Source organism: Bubalus kerabau, chromosome 5, assembly GCF_029407905.1.
Source record: "Bubalus kerabau isolate K-KA32 ecotype Philippines breed swamp buffalo chromosome 5, PCC_UOA_SB_1v2, whole genome shotgun sequence".
NCBI lineage: Eukaryota > Metazoa > Chordata > Mammalia > Artiodactyla > Bovidae > Bubalus > Bubalus kerabau.
This window is the reverse complement of record NC_073628.1, coordinates 43,166,953-43,189,156: the sequence shown is the minus strand read 5'-3', so window position 1 is coordinate 43,189,156 and position 22,204 is coordinate 43,166,953. Positions and strand designations below refer to the sequence as shown.

At 40.8% G+C, this 22,204-nt stretch overlaps 1 protein-coding gene across 4 annotated transcripts in view; it reads right to left on the bottom strand.

The window, feature by feature from the left end:
* Nucleotides 1-19,490: 19,490 nt before the first annotated feature.
* Nucleotides 19,491-22,204, bottom strand: part of EED (embryonic ectoderm development) — a 31,137-nt gene continuing 28,423 nt past the window's right edge. For 3 of the 4 annotated variants that reach the window (XM_055581558.1, XM_055581560.1, XM_055581557.1), the window contains 3 exons: nt 20,907-21,065; nt 20,094-20,167; nt 19,491-19,825 (listed from right to left, as the gene is read on the bottom strand). In XM_055581558.1, the coding sequence (XP_055437533.1) occupies nt 19,699-19,825; nt 20,094-20,167; nt 20,907-21,065 (360 nt within the window). In that variant the 3' untranslated portion in view covers nt 19,491-19,698. Of the gene's footprint in view, nt 19,826-20,093; nt 20,168-20,906; nt 21,066-22,204 lie in introns of those variants that run through there. The other variant, XM_055581559.1, reaches the window with a different exon arrangement.

The window sequence follows — 22,204 nt, the reverse complement described above, 5'->3', positions numbered from 1 at the left end:
GAGCCTGAACTATCTCGCAAAAAAGAACAAACTAGGAAGATTAATGGCTTTCCAGACGGCAATAATGGTAAAGAATCCACCTGCCAATGCAGGAGACATAAGAAAGATATGCGGGCTTGATCTCTGTGTCAGGAAGATACCCTGGAGAAGAAAATGGCAACCCACTCCAGTATTCTTGCCTGGAGAATCTCATGGACAGAGGAGCCTGATGGGCTATAGACCATGGGATCGCAAAGAGTCAGACACGACTGAGCATCTGAGCAAGGAGAATTAACACTTTACAATTTCGTAAGTTATAGCAAAGCGATGATAATGGAGACAGTGCAGTATTGGGACAAAAATCAGTGTGTTAAACAATGGAATAGAATTGAGCATCCAGAAATATATGGTTATGTCTGTGGTCCACTGATTTTCAACAGAAGTGCCAAGATCATTCAGTTGGGGAAGGAAGGTCTTTTCAACAAAGATTCTGGGACAACTGGATAGTCACATGCAAAATAATGAAATTGAACCCTTTCCTAATGCCATATATAAAAATTAACTCAAAATAGATGAAAGATCGAAATGTAAAAACTGAAACTATCAAACTCTTTGAAGAAAACAGGAGTAAATCTTCATTAATTTGGGTTTGGCAAAGAATTCTTAGATATAACACCAAGAGTATGAGCAAAAAGCCAAAAAATAGATCATCTGAATTTCATAAAAATTAAGTTAATTTAAAAAAAAATTAAAACTCTGGTGCTTCCAAAGAAATCATCACAAATGTGAAAAGACCACCACAGAACTGGAGAAAGTATTTGCAAACTGCATATCTGATAAGGGACTTGTATCTAGATCAGATAAAGGACTTTTACAGTTTAAAAAGACAACCCAATTTTTAAATGGACAAAGGATCTTGTATTAATTTTCTAGGGCCGCCATAAAAATTACCACAAGATAGGTAACTTAAAGCAACAGAAATGTATTCTCTTACAATTCTGGAGTCTAAAAGTCATGATGGGTGTCAGAAGAGCAATGTGCCCTGTGGAGGCTTGAGGAAGAATCAGTTCCATGCCTCTCTTCTAACTTCTAGTGGTTGCCAGTAGTGGTGGTTTTGATTTAGTCGCTAAGTCTTGTCTGACTCTTGCAACCCCAGGGACTGTAGCCTGCCAGGCTCATCTGTCCACAGGATTCTCGAGGCAAGAATACTGGAGTGGGTTGCCATTTCCTTCTCCAGGGGATCCCCCGACCCAAGAACCAAACCCAAGTCTCCTGCATTGCAGGTAGATTCTTTACCTACTGAGCTTTGAGTGAAGCCCAAGTAGTTGCCACTAGTCTTTGGCATTCCTTGATTTAAGACCCTTCATTCCAAACTCTGCCTCCATTTCATATCGTGTTTCTCCTTCTGTGTCTTTGTGTCTCTTCTTATACAGATTTCATTCATTATATTTAGAATCCTCCCTAATCCAGTATGGCCTTAACTTAAATTGATTACATCTGCAAAAACCCTAGTTCCAAAAAGATCACATTCACCATTAACAGACTGACATAAATTCAGGGGCGGGGTGGGGGGACTCTATTCAATTCACTATAGACATCTGAACAGACATTTCTCCAAGGAAGATATACAAATAGCCAATGAGCATATGAAAAGATGCTGGACACCACTCGTAATTAGAGTAACGCAAATAAAAACCACAGGAGATACACTTCACACACTCTGAAAGTCTAGAATTAGAAAGTCAGAAGCACAGATCTGGAACCCTTATACATTGCTAGTGGGAATGTGAGATGGTGCAGCTGCTTTGGGAAACAGATTGACAGTTCCTCAAACGATTAAACATAGAGCCAGCATATGACCTGTAATTCTGCTCCTAGGTGTATACTCAAGAGAAATGAAAACAGATGTTCACAAAATAACTTGTATGTGAATGCTTATAGCAACATTATTAATGATACCCAAAAGGTAGAAACAAATGTCCACCAATGACTAAACGGATAAACAGAATGTGGTATGTTGTACAACGGAAAATTATTCGTATAGTAAATATGATTCCACCCATATGAAGTATGTAAAGAAATCTACAAAGACAGTATATTAGCAATTCCTTTTGGCTGGGGTAGGTGTGGATGTGGAGATGGTGGTGAATAGCTAAGGCGTATGGGTTTGTTGCTCAGTCGTGTGCGACTCTTTGTGATTCCCATGGACTGGAAAGCTTAGCAGGTTCCTCCATCCATGGACTATTCCTGGCAAGAGGACTGGAGTGGGTTGCCATGCCCTTCTCCAGGGGACTTTTTCTGACTCAGAGATCGAACCCAGGTCTCCAGCATTGCAGGCAGATGCTTTACCCTCTGCGTCACCAGGAAACAATCGTAACTATTTTTAAGTGTACAGTACAGTAGTATTAACTGATAACCTTGTCCTGCATCAGATCTGTAGAATTTTCTCATCTCGCAAAACTAGAACACTGTGCCTGTTGAACAGTTGCCCTATTCACCCTCCCCTAGACTTTTTGAGGTGATGAAAATGATCTGTTAATAAAATTGACACTAGTGATGTTTGCATATATCTCAATATACTAAAGACCATTGAATTATACTTTTTTCCTTTTAAAGAAACTCCTCTTTATTAAACCACTGTTTGTTGGACAAAATGGATTTGTTTGTTGTTTCTGACCCCATTACTCCGCTTGTGGAATCTTAGTTCCCTGACCAGGGATTAAACTTGAGCCCATGGCAGTGAAAATGTTGAGTCTAATCTCTGGCTCACCAGGGAATTCCCTGAATTATACATCTTAAATAGATGAATTGTATGGTATGTGAATTATATTTCAATAAAATTATTTTTAAAATCAGTACCATTTACAATAGTATTAAAATAACAACAACCTCGTGTAAAGGTACCTATAACCAAGTAGTTAGTCCTGGAGTGGAGACAGGGAGATTCCATGAAGGTCTCCCCCTGCCTGACTCTGCAATACTGACATCAAGGCTCACATTCTGCAGGTAGGAGACTGAAGCATCTTTCTCAGGAAAAACTGAACACTCCAGAGACACAGCTATCTTGAAATCTACAATGAAAAAATTGACAGATTGCCTAAAAATAGTGAAACATTCCAGTAAACAGCCTCCCCACATTTTTTATTTATAAATAAATAGAACATGCCGCTAAGGATCAGCATACATATGAGGAAATTCCCTATCATGAAAGAGAAAGACTGAGGTAAATAAATATTTGGGGCAGTGGGAGCAGAGGGGCAGATTCAGTAGAAACAAAATAGCACAAAGAGCAAAAAGAGCTTAATAAAACCCTGTAGGAGAAGGCAATGACCCCACTCCAGTACTTTGCCTGGAAAATCCCGTGGATGGAGGAGCTTGGTAGGCTGCAGTCCATGGGGTCGCTAAGAGTCGGACAGGACTCAGCGACTTCATTTTCACTTTTCACTTTCATGCGTTGGAGAAGGAAATGGCAACCCACTCCAGTGTTCTTGCCTGGAGAATCCCAGGGACGGCGGAGCCTGATGGGCTGCCGACTATGGGGTCGCACAGAGTCGGACACGACTGAAGCGACTTAGCAGCAGGTATTATCCAGAGAGAGAAACAGACTGTGTCACTGAAACAAAAACTGAATGCTATCAAAGAGGAAAGTCAGAGAACAAGAAAGAACCCCATAGAACTTAAAAATATGAGGGCTAAGAAGACAGTGTTTAGATTTTAGAAGGTAGTGAGATAAGGTCAAGGAACTTTTCCAGGGAAGAGAGGAAAATGAAAGAAACGGAAATAAAGAGAGAAATGATCAAATTCGAAGATCAGAAAAGACTTTGATCCTGGGAGGGATCGGGGGCAGGAGGAGAAGGGGACGACAGAGGATGAGATGGCTGGATGGCATTACCGATTCGATGGACTTGAGTTTGAGTGAACTCCGGGAGATGGTGATGGACAGGGAGGCCTGGCGTGCTGCGATTCACGGGGTCGCAAAGAGTCTGACACGACTGAGCGACTGAACTGAACTGATAGGAGGCTCAGTATTTGACTTAGTGGGAATTCCTGAAAGAATAAAAAAGCACTGGACAGTAAATTATCAAATAAATACAATTTATTAAAATCCCAGAGCTGTAGGATATGACTCTCCAGAAGGAAAAAGGCTCACTGACTACCCACCAATATAAACAGAACCCACACCAAGGCTCAGAACATGGAACTAAATAGAGATTCCATGAAGCTAAAATAAAAATTATATACAATGATTGCAGGCCAAAGTGAATTGACCTCTGTGTAGCAACCCTGAAAGCTAAAAGCTAAAAGTGCCTTCATTATTCTGAGTGCAAATTATTTCCTATATTGAACTCAATATTCATCCAAAATTATATTCAAGTATAGAACAGACTGGGCTTCCCAGGTGGCACGGTGGTAAAGAATCTACCTGACAATGCAGGAGACACAAGAGCTTCAGGTTCCATCCCTGGCCAGGAAAGATGCCCTGGAGAAGGAAATGGCAACCCACTCCAGTACTCTTGCCTGAAATATTAGATGGACAGAGGAGCCTGGCAGGCAACGGTCCATGGAATCACAAAGAGCCAGACATGACTGAGCCGACTGAGCATGGATGCAAGGAAGGATATTTTCAGACCTGCAAAATCTAAAAAAAAAAAATTGCCTCCCATATATCCTTTTCTCAGTAAGTTACTGGATGTGCTCCTCCCAAACAAGGGAAGAAACAATAAAGAGGAAGACATGAGATGAGATCCAGGTTCAGAACACTAGAGATTCCACTAAGGAGAAGGATAAAGAGAATTGCAAAAGTGAGGGCAAAATAAGTCCCAGTAGATAAAGCCCGGAGCACCCAATTCAGGAATTTCTTGAAAGGGACTTTTTTTTCAGTTAGAAAAAAAATGAATCAATTATTTGACACGTCCGACAACATGAAAAGTTATACAGAGAGGTGTTTCCTGGAGCTGGTGGATGGAGGAAACCTTAGCCTAAGTCAGATATGCATACTAAAGCTGAAAAAGAGGCAGTTATCTAGGCCAGTGCCAATGAAATGACTTAGCACCCAACAATATTTACGTGAATGTATTTGTTCTGTATGGCTGCTGTAACAAAACGCCACAAATTTGGTGGCTTAAAGCAGCAAGCATTCTCTTACTGTTCCAGGGGTCAGAGGCTGAAATCAGTTTCCCCTGGCCGAAAACAACTTGCCACCGAGGCTGCAGTTGTCGTCCAGAGGCTCTAGGGGAGAAGCTGTTCTCTTGCCTCTTCCAGATCCTAGAGCTGAGTTCTTGGCTTTCTCCATCTTTAGAGTCAGCAGAGGGGCTTCTTGCTTCAGCCCTCACATTGCCTCTTCTGTCAGATATCACTCTGCTTCCCTTTTAAAAAGATACTCGTGATGGCATTTAACGTTCAATGAAATAATTCAGAATAATCTCCCATCTCAAGATCCTTAGCTGAATCACATTGGCAAAATCTCTTTTGCCAAATAAAGTAACATCCACAGGTTCTGACTATTTAGGGTTAGGGATTAGGACCTGGCTATTTGGGGAGAGCATTATTTAGCCTGTCACCACTATCTTAATAAAAACTCCAAATGTGGGTTAACTAGACAACATTAAGAAGATGGGAGAACAATGGAAAAATGATATGAATATTAATCACTTTACTATACAACAGAAATTAACACAACATTGTAAATCAACTATGCTTTAGTAAATTTATTTTTTATAAAGATGAGAGACAAAGAAAGGACGTGTGGATAGCTAAAATCCTCTTCTAATGTAGTCAAAATATGTCAAAACTAATGAATGAATCAGGATAGAACAACAATTACATATGAATGATGCTAAAGCTGAAACTCCAGTCCTTTGGCCACCTCATGCGAAGAGTTGACTCATTGGAAAAGACTCTGATGCTGGGAGGGATTGGGGGCAGGAGGAGAAGGGGACGACAGAGGATGAGATGGCTGGATGGCATCACTGACTCGATGGACGTGAGTCTGAGTGAACTCCGGGAGTTGGTGATGGACAGGGAGGCCTGGCGTGCTGCGATTCATGGGGTCACAAAGAGTCGGACACGACTGAGCGACTGATCTGATCTGATCATCTGACAGGGAAATACAAGATGACACAGCTAAGAATGTTGAAAGTGCTTGTTTCTGAGGAATAGATCATGAGCAGAAAACCACTGTATTTTGCTTAAAACTTTTTTACCCTGTTTGATTTTTTAAAATTGTATATATGCCTATATTATATTAATAACAAAATCTGATTTTATAAAAGTGAGAAAAGGAAGTGGACTATATAATCTTTAAAATTACCATCAGTGAATATTCCGTGAGCCTCTACCTCTTTAACATTATTGTTTTCAGTAACAGCCTCACAGCCTCTGAACTTCTGATGCCTAAAACAAATCATTAATACCAATCATATGGTACAAGAAGTTCAGCTCAGAAAAAGATATACTGGTGGTTTGAAACTTTCCACGTGATAGTTCTGTCCTGAAGCGAGATCTGAATGGCTTTCTGCTGTTACTCACCTTCTCACCTGTGCATGTGTACATGCTAAGTCACTCCAGTTCTGTCTGACTTCTTGCAGCGCTCTGGACTGTAGCCTGCCAGGCTCCTCTGACCATGGGATTCTCCAGGCAAGTATGCTGGAGTGGGTTGCCATGTCCTCCTCCAGCGTATCTTCCCAAACCAAGTAGATTGCAAAAATAGCACAAATTGTTCCTCTTCCTGTGTCCATGATCTTGCAGTATGACTTTCCAGAGACAGAGTCTGTCTGTTTACCCTCTTAGTCTTCCTACTTGATCTGAGCAAAAGAATACAACAGAAGTGATGTTATGCCCTTTCCATGCCCACACCTCAAAAATATTTGCAAGCGGATGCTCTAGTTCTTGGAACTTTGTCAATCTGCTGCAGGAACAGCCCAAGGATAGCTCACTGGATAACAAGAGACATCTGGCCTCATTACCTCAGCCAACAACCAGTCAAACCCCAGGAGCAGAGCTACCTGACTTGAAGCTCATCAGACACAGGAGTGAACCCTGTCAAGACTAGAAGAATCACTCAGCTGAGCTCAGCCCAAACAGAATCATAAGATAAATAAATTTGAGATGTTTTTTTATGTAGCAAAAGCTAACTTCTATGGAGTTCTGTCACTATCTGTAATCACCTTTTATTGATTAATTTTCCTTCCCTATAATGAATACTGGTAGTTATCTGTTTAACATCCATTTCCCCCCTTCTTCCTTGTTAACCACAGTTTCGTTCAGGAACCCCTCCTCCGTAAGACTCAGGAGCCCCAGAAGAAGATCCTGCTTAATCTAATTGACAAATTTCCATTTCTTTGGCAGTGACTGTTTTAGGGTCAATCCTATAACCCAATTCTGGTCAGCGACACCTGAGAGGAAGTCTGCTGGGAGCTTTTGAGAGAGGTTTCTTGGTCTTAAGAAAGTCACATGAAAAGTTGGTCACTTTCTCTCTCTGTTTGATATATCTGAAAATGGCACCTGGAGTTGGATCAATCATCTTGAAACAACCTGAGAACAATCTGAGAAAAAAACACAATCAGGAAGGCAGAGTAACGAGATAAAAATAACTTTGTTGTTACAGCTGATGTTCTAATGAACACAACTCTCACTAGGATATAAGCTCCAAGAGGGCAGAGCACGTGTCTGGTTTGCCTGCTGCTGTATCTCCGGTGACAAGCTCAGCATCTACCCTCTAGTACGCGCCAAAGAATTGATGCTTTTGAACCGTGGTGTTGGAGAAGACTCTTGAGAATCCCTTGGACTGCAAGGAGATCCAACCAGTCCATCCTAAAGGATATCAGTCCCGGGTGTTCTTTGGAAAGACTGATGTTGAAGCTGAAACTCCAATACTTTGGCCACCTGATGTGAAGAACTGACTCATTTGAAAAGACCCTGATGCTGGGAAAGATTGAGGGTGGGAGGAGAAGGGGACGACAGAGGATGAGATGGCTGGGTGGCATCACCAACTCGATGGACATGGGTTTGGGTGGACTCCGGGAGTTGGTGATGGACAGGGAGACCTGGCGTGCTGCAGTTCATGGGGTCACAAAGAGTCAGACACAACTGAGCAACTGAACTGAACTGAACTGAAGCATCTCATTTGCTGAACGAATGGAAGTATATTGATAATCACTGAGTATGTCTGCATTTGACACTTGATTAAATGTCATAAAGATCTAATTAGGGAGACTATACTTTTGAATATTTATTTATTTGTTTGGCTGTGCTGGGTCTTAGTTGTGGCACGAGCAATCTCTTTAGTCACAGCATGTGGGATCTAGTTCCCTGACCAGGGATTGAACCCGAGCACTTTGCATTGGGAGCATGGGATCTTAGCCACTGGACCACCAGGGAAGTCCCCAAGCCTGACTACTCCTGCTGTGAACCCTTCAGGAAAAGGACTGTTTGCTCCCCAGTACCTTGCGGATAGTAGATTCTCTGCACGTTTGTTGAGATGGTCTGTGTTCCAGAATATTCTGCCAACTCTCCAGCAGAGGGTGCACACAGCCAGGTGTTCTGGCACTAGGCACTCTCCTTTATCTGCTCTCTCACCCCTCTTCTGCCACCTTCCCCACTAGGAGCTAAAGACCACAGCAATGCCTGCGTGGGAGCTTAGAAGGGACTTTTCCATAAATTCAGAACCTCAGCGTCTGTGCTGCCTCAGCTTCCAGCACCTGTTACAGAAGGCTGAGGACCTGCTTCTGTCAACTGAAAAAGTTCTCTTTAGGTCAAGGTCAAATAAATGTTTTTCTGTAAAAGGCCAGGTAGCAAATGTTTTGGGTTTCCTGAGCCGGAAGGTCTTTGTGCTGAGATGCCCTTGTAACACCAAGACTTGTGGAACCAAGCAGCCCCAGAGAACACCCTCCCTCTGCGCTTCTGGTTATGCAAGATAATACATTCCTTTATTGTTTAAGCCAATTTTAGCTGACTTTGTTGTTAATTAAAGCTGAGGATAGAATTAACACAACCACCCACAACTAGAATATAAGTTCCAAGAGGGCAGGGAACTTAAAAGTATATACATAAGAGAGTAAGTAAAATAAGTAAAATGAAGGGTGTGGCTGTGTCCTGAAAACTTGACCCCAAGGACTGCTGGCCAGATTCTGCTGAGCCTGCTTTAGGTCAACAAAGCAGTGGTTTTCACTCTCAGGTTTGACAGAATCAACTGTAGGGTATGTTCAAACACTGATGGATGGGCTTCCAGACTTGATTCAGCAGGTCTGGAGTTAGACCATTTTAATTTCTAACCAGTTAAGAGTTGCCAATATCTTTAATGTGAATTTCAGATAAATCGTGAATAACTTTTAATTATAAGTATGTTGTAAGTGGGGCTTCCTAGGAGGCGCAGTAGTAGAGAACCCGCCTGCCAACGTAGGAGACTCAAGAGATGCGGGTTCCATCCCTGGGTCAGGAAGATCCCCTGGAGGAGGAAATGGCAACCACTCCAGTATTCTTGCCTGGAGAATCCCAGGGACAGGGGAGCCTGGTGGTCTGTACAGTCCGTGGGGGTCACAGAGTCAGACATGACCAAGAAACTGAACACACACAGGCTTGTTGCTAAGTATTGCATTATTTATTGTTTTATCTGAAATTCAAACTTAATTTGGCATCCTGTATCTTATTGCTAAGTCTGGCAGCCCCTAGGCAAGTTCCCAAGTGATGCTAATGCTGCTGGTCTGGGAACTGCCCTTTGAGAAACACTAACCCGTGTAATCTTATACATACTAGAGCTTTCTAGTTCACGGGTCTTTTTTTTTTTTCTTAAATGACAATTTCTTTTTAAATGTATTTATTTTATGGCTGCGCTGGGTCTCTGTGGCCACATTCAGGCCTTCTCCAGTTGCAGTGAGCAGGGGCTCCTCTTTAGTGAGGTTCACCGCAACTCATTCCAGTGGTTTCTCTTGTTGCAGAGCACAGGCTCTAGGCATGTGGGCTTCAGGAGCTGTGGCTCTCGGGCTATAGAGTGCTGGCTCAGTAGTTGTGGTATGTGGGCTTAATTGTCTCATGGTATGTGGGATCTTTCTGGACCAGGAATCAAACCCGTGTTCCCTGCACTCAGGCAGATTCTTTACCACTGAGCCACCAGGGAAGCCCATTCAAAGGTCTTAATGCTGAAGTAAATGCCTACCACCCCTACTCAAGAATCTGAACACTCAGTCTGTACAGGTGAACATGTTCCTCCTTTATTCAGAAAAGGATTTTTTGCCAAAACTAGATGCTTTAAATATGCACTAATTTTTAAACAAGTATCAATTTATTGTGCACTTACTATGGGAGAGCTTGTTTCTAGGCTCTAGATATAAAAAAGGAAAAAAGGAACAAGGGTGATCAGGCCCCTTGCTCCAGTAGAGCTGGTGTTTGGTAGCTGTCCAGGGGTAGATATGACTGGGCATCCGTCTGAGGAATTACTGGTCTGCACATTGTCAGATATTTACTTAAAACACACAAACTATGTTGTCTGTCATCATGCCTATAACCAGGGGCCCCGGAGTTAGAAATTAGTTCACATCTCAGCCCTGCCTGCCACTTACGACACTGCGGCCAGGTATTTAACAACGTTACTCCTTCGATTCCTCATTTGTAAAATTGGGACAATAATTTACACTTCATGAGGTTGTTGAATGGTAAGTAAAATAATTCATATAAGGAACTTAGCATAGTCCATGGTAGGGAATAAGATGGTCAGTACTCAACTAATAGTACAGCTACTATGATGGCAAATTCAGTGGTTTTCAAAGGGTGGTCCCTGGGCCAACAGCATCAACAGACTCATGATCCCGTTAAAAATGCAAACTCTCTGGCCCCCACCCCAAACCTACCGAATAAGACACTCTGGGATGGGGCTCAGCAATGTGGGATTTACCAAACCTTCCCAATGATTCTGATGCATGTTAAAATTTGGAAAACATTGCTAAAGAAAATAGAAGCCAGGCATTGTATGTGCTAGGGGTTAAGAATATTAAGGCCAATGATGCACAAATCTTCTCTTTTTTTTTTCCCCAGGACAGCTTTACAAAGGTTTAGTGGTATTCATGTCTCTGTTCATAAACTGAGTGTGTGTTTGTGAGTGTGTGTATTTGTAGCCCATATGCCTGAAACCCATTAGAAATTCACTTAAGCAAAGATTTCTTAGCTCATTTTTCTTGGGTTTTGGTTTTTCTTTCAACATTAAAAATTTTTTTACTTCTTATTTTTTGGCTGCACTGGGTCTTTCTTGGCGTGAGGGGGGCCACCCTCCAGCTGTGGTGCGTGGGCTTCTCATCGCAGTGGCTTCTCTGGTTGTGAAACAGGGGCTCTCGGTGAACTAGCTCCATTACTTGCAGTGCATAGGCTCAGTATTTGTGGCTCGCAGGCTTAGTTGTCCCATGACATGCGGAGTCTTCCTGGACCAGAGATCAAACCCCTGTGCCCTGCATTGGTAGGTGGATTCTCTACCACTGGATCACCAGAGAAGTTTAGCTCATTTTTCATTCATTTCGATTTTTGTTGAATGTCTACTATGAGCCAGTGTGTTGAGATTGAGATTCAAAAACTAAGGAAACACTTGTGTGTTTCAATAGCTCTTTCTCTAGCACTGATTTCATAACATAGGGAAACACAACAGTGCGTGCATTTCTGTGGGATGCTAAAATGAGAGCTTCAACAAGAGATAATATGAAGGGAAGTAGAAGAGAGGCAGTGACTCAGGAAGGTAGAAATTCTTTATAAACATTTAACCGAATGCAGAAAACAACTTGACTTTCTGGAAAGCCTCTGCCCAAGCCTTTCAAGGCCACCAGAAGAAAAGAGAAAGGGCATTGGCTAAGTGGGGACCCTGGCCCCGGAGAAGAGAGAGACCCGTCTATGTGGGGCCTTGAACTGTCCCTGCCAACTTCCAGCCTATTTACAGCTGCTTTCTTGGATGTCCTGATCTTGGCTGTGGCCCAGAAGACTAGAGAGAAAGGCTATAGAAAAAGGGGAGTCCTAGCAGGAAGCCGAGTCAGGTCCTGGTCTGAGACCTGGGACAGAAACAGTGCTAAATCCCAGACACAGAGGTGACTCGGCAGACAGCAGAACTGTTAACAATTCTCCTCCACTCCCACCAGTAACCCTGAACATGCATCTGGGAGGTACTGGTTAGTCACATGAGAAAGTTTCAGATGACTATGGAAAGTTGTGGGGGGCTGGCTTAAGGTAAGCACAATCTGTGTATCAGGATCACCTGGGTGAGTTGTTTTTTTTTTTTAAATACTGAATTTGACCCTCTCAAGTTGAGACTCAGACATAAGTCATATACTCTCTAATGAGTCTGGTGCACACACTCTTTCCACAGAACAGCATGTGGCAACCATCGCAGGGCACAAGTTAATACAGTGACCTGATTAATGAAATGCTTTGCACACCTGGCCAATTATCGATAAGTGATTTTCTCCTGTCTACTAGGATTTCACACTTTAAGGCAAAGGTAATAAATTATTATTTTAGAGGGTGCTTCACAAAGGGTTTTGACTTGCAAGAGTTAACAACCACTGTGGCAACCAGCTTTATTCCGGGACTTGAGGCAAACAATGCAGTGACATAGGTAAGCTACTCAGAGCTGGGATTATGAAACCTTGGTTTGCAATTAGTCTTTCAGAAAGATAAAATTTTTTTATGCAAAATTTTAGCAGTTTAAAAAGTGACGTTGTGGACTTCCCTGGTGGTCCAGTGGTTAAGAACTCGCCTGCCAATGCACGGGACATGGGTTCCATCCGTGGTCTGGGAGGATCCCAGGTGCTGCAGAGCAGCTAAGCCTGTGCACGGTTAACTACTGAGCCTGTGCTCTAGAGCCTGGAGGGCAACTACTGAGCCCGTGTACCGAAGCTACCAAAGGTCGAGAGCCTAGAGCCCGGGCTCCACCAGGAGAAGCCCCTGCAATAAGCCCTCGCAACGCAACCAAGAGTAGCTCCCGCTTGCCGCAACTAGAGAACACTTGTATGCAGCAACAAAGACCCAGCGTAGCTAAAAATAAATAATTTTTTAAAAGTGATTTTTGCATCCAAAAAAATCAAATAATGGCCAATACAGTGCTAGACATTTCTCACAAGGATTTTCTGACAACCCATGATTAGTTTTAGAATTAAACACAAATACACACTCCCTCACTCATCACACAAAAATGTCACAGAAATCAACTAACTTGTCATCGGGTTAGCCAAAAACGTTCATTCGGGTTTCTCCATGTGGCTTAAAAACCCGCATGAACTTTTTGGCCCACCCAACACATTTCGCATCAGCCTGGGGTGACTGAAGTGAGGATGGTGAAATGAGTCTGCTTTTACATCCGAAGTCTTGGTCTACCTCAGAAAATAACCACAAAATACCAAGAATCTCTTCAGAAATCCACCAGCTCAATTCCAAAACGACAGTCATCTTCTGCAAATCACAACGGGGTAAACCCACAGGTGATAAATGAAAGTAGGGGAAGTTAGAAACTTTACAGGGTTAGAGATACATTCAGTGGTTAAAGAGACCATGTAGCATTTTTTTACTTTTGATTGTAAAATGTGAGTCCTGCTCCCAGCCTCCTTTGTAAAAGCCGTCTAGACTCATTTCCTCTAGATCAGTGTGTTTCAAACTGTGGACTGAGATCCATTATCAAGCTGTGAAATCTATGTGGTGAGTCTCAACAAAATTACAAGAAAAAAAATTTCAGAATACATGTAAAGTGTATCATTTAATGGAACTTTTGTGTGATTGACTCATGGAAGTTATGTGTGTGTGTGATTGGGATATACTATATATAGTCTGTGTCTTACTGTGGGTAGCATAATTTTTTTTAGGTTTAAAAATTACATCCTAGATTACCTCATCCTAGTTTGAAGATGAGATTAAGCAGAATGACTGTCCCCTTTGCCTCAAGTGAACACTTTAATTCTTTAAGAATGTTTGGACAAGGTGACCATTAATTCTTTAGACCTCTGCCCTTCTCAGGCATTTGCTTAAAAAAACAAAACAAAAAACAACCTTTATAATCATTACTTTGTAGTAGAATGATACACCTAGTCCTTTTTTAACCCGTTTCTTGGGACTCTGGCCTCCTCCCCACAGAGTACAGTATGGTTTCCAGCTTCTCCCCGATTTCCTACTGCTAAAAGAAACACAATTGCTTTTCTTCAGGGCAAATGTGGGACCACAGGGACATGGATAACTGTCCTATTCATTTTATTTAAATGGACCAAAGACGCCAACAGAAAGAGACTGGTAACAAGACTGAATAGTTCGTAAAAGAAATGAGAACCTGTCAACAGAGATGTCAGTACCACGTGGAGCTGCTGGGAAAAGGGAGGCACGGGGTTTCAGGTCAGCCCCCGGCAGGGTCAGCTTCACGGGTGTGTGACCGATGCAGTTATGCAGAACACTGAGATTAGGAAGATGCTTAGCATAATGCTCTGTTGTCCCATCTTGACATTTGTTTTCAACAAAGATAAGACATTTTAGGAAAGTCAAACAACCAAGAAACCCTATTCTTGCTTGTCACTTCCTCACATTAGCCAACTGCGTGCTCAGTTGCATCTGATTCTTTACGACCCCATGAAGTGTAGCCCTCCAGGTTCCTCTGTCCATGGAATTTTCCAGGCTAGAATACAGGAATGGGTTGCCATTTCCTTCTTCAGGGGATCTTCCTGACTGAGGGGTTGCACCTGCAACTCAAGAGAGACTCAAGACTCTCTAGAGTCTCCTGCATTGTCATGCAGATTCTTTACCGCTGCACCACCTGGGAAGCCCTTATTAGCCAACTACTTACACCAAAGTTTATGACATTGAAGAAAATGGAAAGGTAGGGCAATCAACAGTTTATCTTCCTTTCAGTTTGTCCTTACACATCAGTACATCAAACACAGGGAATGTTGGTAGAATATATTGTACCAAGAAGTGAAATAAAAAGCTGAGTTACTTTTGCCCAACATTCCCACTGCACTAGTAAATACACATGAATGCATGAGCTACAAAATACCAATTGTGTAATTTCAATGATTCCACAAAGGAAATAAATGCTTTTGTTTGCACTTAAAACTGTTGTTATATAATATAAAGATGAATAATAAAATTTGTGTTGACAGAAGTTTCACTTGGAGTGGCATTGAAAATTTTTAAAATACAAGTTAAGAAATCACAGAAGGGGAAAAGTTTAGAATTTCAGCATCTTACATTTTTCCTGCTGCTTAAACAAGAGGCTTGCATTTTCATTTTGCACTAGGCCCTGCAAATTATGTAGCTGACCCTGCCTTCAGGACTAGAAACAAGATCAATAGCATGCTGTCCCTCTTGGATTATTCCACATTTCCTTTCAAAGAGCTGGGTATGTGAGGCCCACAAAGCACAACAGATTCCAAAGCACAATGGGCTCAGGGAAGACTTCATTCTGATCTCCAAAGACAAGAATCATGTGTCCCTTACCTACGCGTGTGTCATGACCTTGGCTCCCTCGGGGCAGTGAGCATAATGTTGGCGTGCATGGAGAGTGTCAGTGCTTAACATCACCGCTGAACAGGGTTTCTTGTTCCTTTTTGGATTGGAGGTCCAGGTGAGCTAAATGTGCACCTTCCCTTGCTATTGAAGCGTAGGTGTAATTGAGCAAGAAAATGGGCTCCACAATGTGGAATTAAAGGGAGAATTTGTGGCTCTTCATATTACTGGACTGACTACCTGAGGCGAATGACAAAAGAGGGAGTTTAGATCGAGCATCTAGCCCTGGGTAGATGCATAGTGTAGGAATGCCAGTCCTTGGATCCCGTTGTTCAAGAAACAAAACCGCACAGGGACTTTGTCTTCCTGTCGTTCAATTATGCTGCAGAAGGCTCACCTGTCCTAGTGAGCACCTTGCCTCACTCCAAAAAACTACAATAGGGATATGGCATCAGTTGGCTGCTCATCCAGCTTGAAATTAACTATGGAAGCCTTTTCTCAGGACATGGATACAGATGGGGGTGAAGTTCTAGGTCTGGTAGAAACTTCAGCAGATGGCACATTAGTGGCTATGACTGCAGTAGAAGCAGGAGACATGATGGTATGGAAGCTGTCGGGACCAACAGCGCTCTCCTTTTCTATCATACATGCCCACTTGGCACTTAGGTATCATCAGTTCAGTTCAGTTGCTCAGTTGTGTCAGACTCTTTGCGACCCCATGAATTACAGCACTCCAGGCCTCCCTGTCCATCACCAACTCCCAGAGTTCACTCAAACTCACATCCATCGAGTTGGTGATGCCATCCAACCATCTTATCCTCTGTCATCCCCTTCTCCTCCTGCCCCCAATCCCTCCCAGCATCAGAGTCTTTTCCAATGAGTCAACTCTTCGCACAAGGTGGCCAAAATATTGGAGTTTCAGCTTTATCATCATTCCTTCCAAAGAATACCCAGGACTGATCTCCTTTAGAATGGACTGGTTGGACCTCCTTGCAGTCCAAGGGACTCTCAAGAGTCTTCTCCAACACCACAGTTCAAAAGCATCAATTCTTTGGTGCTCAGCTTTCTTCACAGTCCAACTCTCACATCCATACATGACCACTAAAAAAACCATAGCCTTGACTAGATGGACCTTTGCTGGCAAAGTAATGTCTCTGCTTTTGAATATGCTATCTAGGTTGGTCATAACTTTCCTTCCAAGGAGTAAGCTTCTTTTAGTTTCATGGCTGCAATCATCATCTGCAGTGATTTTGGAGCCCCCAAAAATAAAGTCTGACACTGTTTCCCCATCTATTTGCCATGAAGTGATGGGACCAGATGCCATCATCTTAGTTTTCTGAATGTTGAGCTTTTTCACTCTCCTCTTTCACCAAGAGGCTTTTTAGTTCCTCTTCACTTTCTGCTATAAGGGTAGTGTCATCCGCATATCTGAGGTTGTTGATATTTCTCCCAGCAATCTTGATTCCAGCTTGTACTTCTTCCAGCCCAGCGTTTCTCATGACGTACTCTGCATAGAAGTTAAATAAGCAGGGTGACAATATACAGCCTTGACGTACTCCTCTTCCTATTTGGAACCAGTCTGTTGTTCCATGTCCAGTTCTAACTGTTGCTTCCTGACCTGCATACAGGTTTTTCAAGAGGCAGATCAGGTGGTCTGGTATTCCCATCTCTTGAAGATTTCATCTTCCACAGCTTATTGTGATTCACACAGTCAAAGGCTTTGGCATAGTCAATAAAGCAGAAATAGATGTTTTTCTGGAACTCTCTTGCTTTTTCGATGATCCAGCGGATGTTGGCAATTTGACCTCTGATTCCTCTGCCTTTTCTAAAACCAGCTTGAACATCTGGAGGTTCACAGTTCATGTACTGCTGAAGCCTGGCTTGCAGGATTTGGAAGCAAGTAAAAGAATCATCTCAAATTATTATCCTTCATTTTTTTTCCCTGGATCTCCAATTAAAAGTATCATTAGATCTTTTCATTTTATCCTCTACAGTTTTAACTCTGTATTCCCCATTTTGATTCTCTACTATACCACATTCTAAGTAATTAGGCTTTCAGTTCATTAATCTCTATTCAAGTTGTGTCTAATCTACTGTCTAACCCATCCACTGAGTTTATCTCAATAATCATACTTTTCATTCATTTTCAGAAAATTCTACTTTTCAATTCCTCTTGGTTCATCTTGGGAGTCTCTTACTGCTTATTTTTGTGACTGCATCTTTTATTTAAATGTTCATTCATTTAACAAGTATTTATTGAGCACCCACCAAATGCAAGTTGTAAGTACTACAGTTATACCAGTGAAATGAAACGTAAGGGAAAAAAACCCATCTACTCTCAGAAAGCCCACATCCTAGTGGGAGAAATACAACAAACCAAGTAGGTAAACTGATGGAAAATAAGGAAGAGGACACAAGAATTTGATTTTAAATGACTTTGTATTCTGATAATTCTAAAATCTTTAGTGGTCTCAGTATATTGCAAATTGTTTAACCTGTCACAGCAGCTTGTTTCCTTTTCTGTCTGGTGATCTTTGATTGTAAGCTAGTTAACCTCAATTTTTAGCAATCTTAGGGGCCTCGTTGAGGTTTCTTGTTTTAATAGCTAACATCCATAACAATGAATGGCTTGTGAGCTGAATATGGCCCACTGCCTATTTCTGTTAACTAGTGTTTCTGGCACCAGTGAGCCTCGTTTATGTAATGTCTAAGGCTGCATTCATGCTACAGCAGCAGAGCTGAGTACACGTCATGGAGACTGTACTAAAATATTTACATCTGGCTGTTACAGAGGTCAGAAAAAAGTTAGCTGACCTCTCATCTACAGAGATATACAAAGCAACTAAAAACAAAAACCTCAGGAAGCACTAATCTACGCTGTTGGAGCAAATAATTTGGTTCCTTAACAAAAATGCCCTTTCACCTATTAATTCTGACAAATGAGCCTAAGGAAATAATCAGAGTAGAGAAAGACTTCTGCACTGGGCTGTTAATAAATGTAACACCAAATAGTAAAAAGCAGTTACCACGTCCAGAAGATATTAAATAGTGGTATATTCATAGAAATGTATTTATAGAAAAGGTTCATGAGTTTAGAAACCTACACTGTTGGAGCAAATGAATTTGGTTCCTTAACAAAAATGCCCTTTCACCTATTAATTCTGACAAATGAGCCTAAGGAAATAATCAGAGATGTAGACAAAGACTTCTGTACTGGACTGTACAGTACTTCTGTACTGGGCTGGACAAAATTCATTCTTTTGTATTTTACCCTGGTTCCCTTCATTTCACCTACCTTATCTGTATGATTGCTCAGGTTTTCTTCTGCTTCTGGTTAAATGCTCCGTATGTCATCTTGGTCCTCTTTGGAGGATTTTTCTGGCCTTTGTATTTTAATCCTATTCTTGCTTTGTATTTTAATTCTATTCTTTTCTGTAAATATAACCAAAGTACCCTATGTTTGGGACAAAATCACTAAGTATTTCAACCCTATGATATCAATTTGTTTGTTTTAACCAATACTCTTCTAGAAAAGGGGACAAGAACTCACTATACAAACACATTCTCCATTTCCTTCATTTGCATTTAAGCTGCTGTGTCCTCTCCTCCCTTGCTGTGATGATAATATTTCCACTAAGATTACTAATGATGAAGTTGTAAATCAAATGGCAATGTTTCCTAACTGTAAAGATAAAATATTATATAACTCTTATAGACTGCTTATTACAAAGTTAGTATAGAAGAAATCATTAAGAAATATAAAACCATAGGAAATACAATTTCCAATAAAGCTAAGGGTTTGGTGAGTCAAATTCTGTTCAAATTGCTTCACATGTATTAAATCACGTGATCCTTTTAATTATCCAAGGTCAGTTAATGGCAGAGCCAAGATTAAAATTCAGTTTAGTTTCAGAACTTATACTTAATCACTATGTTTTATAGCTTTTTCCATTAGGCAAATAAAACAATAAATCATCACTGAAAAAAGATAAGGTGTAATTTTATTACTTTCAACACTGCATCACAATGAATAGAAACAAACTAAAGTAACACACAGCTTTACAAAAATAAATTTTTATTAAAAGCAGTAGAGTCTGAGCAGGAGACAGTACAAAGAGTGTAAACAATGTAAACATCACTACATTCAGCTCAGCCTGATTGAATGCTGAAAGACAACTCTAAATGCTCTATGTGCCCTTACTAGCAGGATACATTAGTTCTATTGTACACAGAAAACACACGCTAATTTTGATTGGGAAAAGTACTTTATCGCAGTCGGTCCCAGCGCCAAATGCTGGCATCATCACAAACAGCTATAAGAATGCTGCTGTCCCTGCTGAAACTGGTTTGTCGAATAGCAGCCCCGCATTTGTGATGAGTCAGCGTCGTGCATCTAGGGAGAAAACATGACAACAGGTTAAATATCACACATACACAATGCTGTCAGTGTCAAACTTAAAACCAGTGAATGTAACTTAGTACCAAAGTACTCAGGAAAAACAATTATTAGAATAAAAAAGAAATACTTTACAATATGCTGAGAATGTAAATGTTACAAATGATGTTAAGGATGGCATTGTAAGTATCACTTACTTACTCTATAGTGACAACACTCTGAAGGAAAAGTTAGAAATTATGAAGAGGAATTTCTAAATACTTACTTGGCTTTATGAGGATCCTCTACTTCTAAATCCCAAACATAAAGTTTGCCAACCTGATTGCCCAATGCAAGCATCTGTATAAACATATTTTAAAAACCCATCAAAAACAAAACAAAAACCTATCAAATTATTAATATAAGCTGTAAAAATTTCAAGCAATCCTTAGATATCTTTCTTATTGCACAAACAGCTCCACCCTATGGCAATGCTCTTGGTTATTTCTTTGCATCTTATATTTCTGATTTGTAAATGAAGATAAGAGAAACTAATGCTTCACAAAGGTGTCTTGAATAAATTAAACCATTCTGCAAATTTTTGAAGAACTATACAATGTACACAATTAGCATATATTCTTCATTCTGCCCTAAAGAACTATAATAAAAGCCACAGAAAATTTCCAAAGCTTTTATATAGAAAGAAATAACCAAGTAATTTGTTACCATAAAATTCTAATACCAAACTTCTGTAAAATTTTAGATAACTAATATTTTGTCTCTATCTTCCATGCTGGTTTTCTATATAAGAAGATGAAAATTCTAATCACCAAAACATTAAATCTTACTAACAGATGTTATGGAAAGTAAACACCTAACTGCCACCATTGACACCTGTCAATTTCATCTATAATAAGCACTGCAGATGGTGTGCAGAGCCACAAGGGGAGAATAAATAACATCAAAGGCCAAAGCAAATAATACAAAAAATCAAGGTAGATTACACTTAAAGAGGAAAGAGAACACAGATGCACTCAGAGAAAACTAAAATTGCATGGTTTTAAGTCAAATAATTTCAAAATGTAAAATATGCTGCTACCTTTTGCCAGAAATCCATAGAAAACCTCATGTACCAAATGTCACACTGGCTGTAATCAAATCGCCCAAGAATAGTCACATTAGACTCACTGGGTTTAATTTTATCTATATCATCTTCCATTTTGCCAGGTTTCCAGCACACAATGGCATTTTCACAAGACTTAAAAAAAAGACACAAGATAAAAAAGAAATGTTAATTGTAGAACTGAATTTTAAACATTACAAACAAAGCTTTTCTCAACTATCATTTCAGAATTCACAGCTCTTTAAACCTGGTTATCCCTCAACTGAGTCCAATGATAAACATATTCATTTGTATTTGCAGAATCAGTATCTACACTTACAGATTATCAACAGATTTTAACAATACAAAAGCATTACACTATCTAGAATATTCATTTTTGAAGTCACAACTTCTCTTCCAAACCAAGTTTTAGCCTTAACTACTTCAGCATACAGAGACTTAAGTATTTTACAGCAAAGATAAAGTTACAAACATATTAGAATACACGGTTCTTCAATATGACCCCTGCTAATTCCATCTTTCTTTATTTCACTTCTAATTTCCTGCGGTTCCAATCTCCTGTGGTTCCCTTTATACAGTTAACTATTAATCCTTCGTCTGCAGTATCTGTACTACATGGTAGGTACTCAATAGATGTTGTAGGAAAGCTAATGAATTCATAGAAGGGGCCTTACAGATCGGATTATACAGAAGGCAATAAAAGCAGTGATTCAATATCCTGACACTGGTAAGGGGATGGGAGTGAAATGGGCTGAGTTACACCTTCTCTGTCCTGCAACAGTGAAATCTTTACATACATTCTACTTTAGTAGCAAGTGGTGGAGAATACAATGGGAGAAGAAAATGCAACACAGAGGGCACTATTTATATTACTGTGTAGGCTAGTGGTTTGCCAGTTAAGGAATCTCTGGCAATGTCTCTGGCTTCCAGTTAACAGAGGCCAGAGAATGCTGAAAACTGCATGTAGAGAACAGCTCCTCCCACAAAAAAAGAACTGTCTGACCTCATTATCTCAGACCCAGGACTGAGAAATCCTGGTGAAGGTGAAGGGTGCTTACTGGAATTTTACAGGACACATTCCACACAACCACATATGGTAGCCCTGTGGGGTTCACTGGCATTTCAATGGTTTAACAGCGGGGTCATAGGGAGATTAGGGAGTGAAGAACATGTTTTTTTCTTCTCTGCCTTTTTTAGATTATATAAAATCCCAGGGTTACAGATCCATTATACAAGTTCTTTATTGTAAAGTACCTTAGAGAGCACCCAGTCTG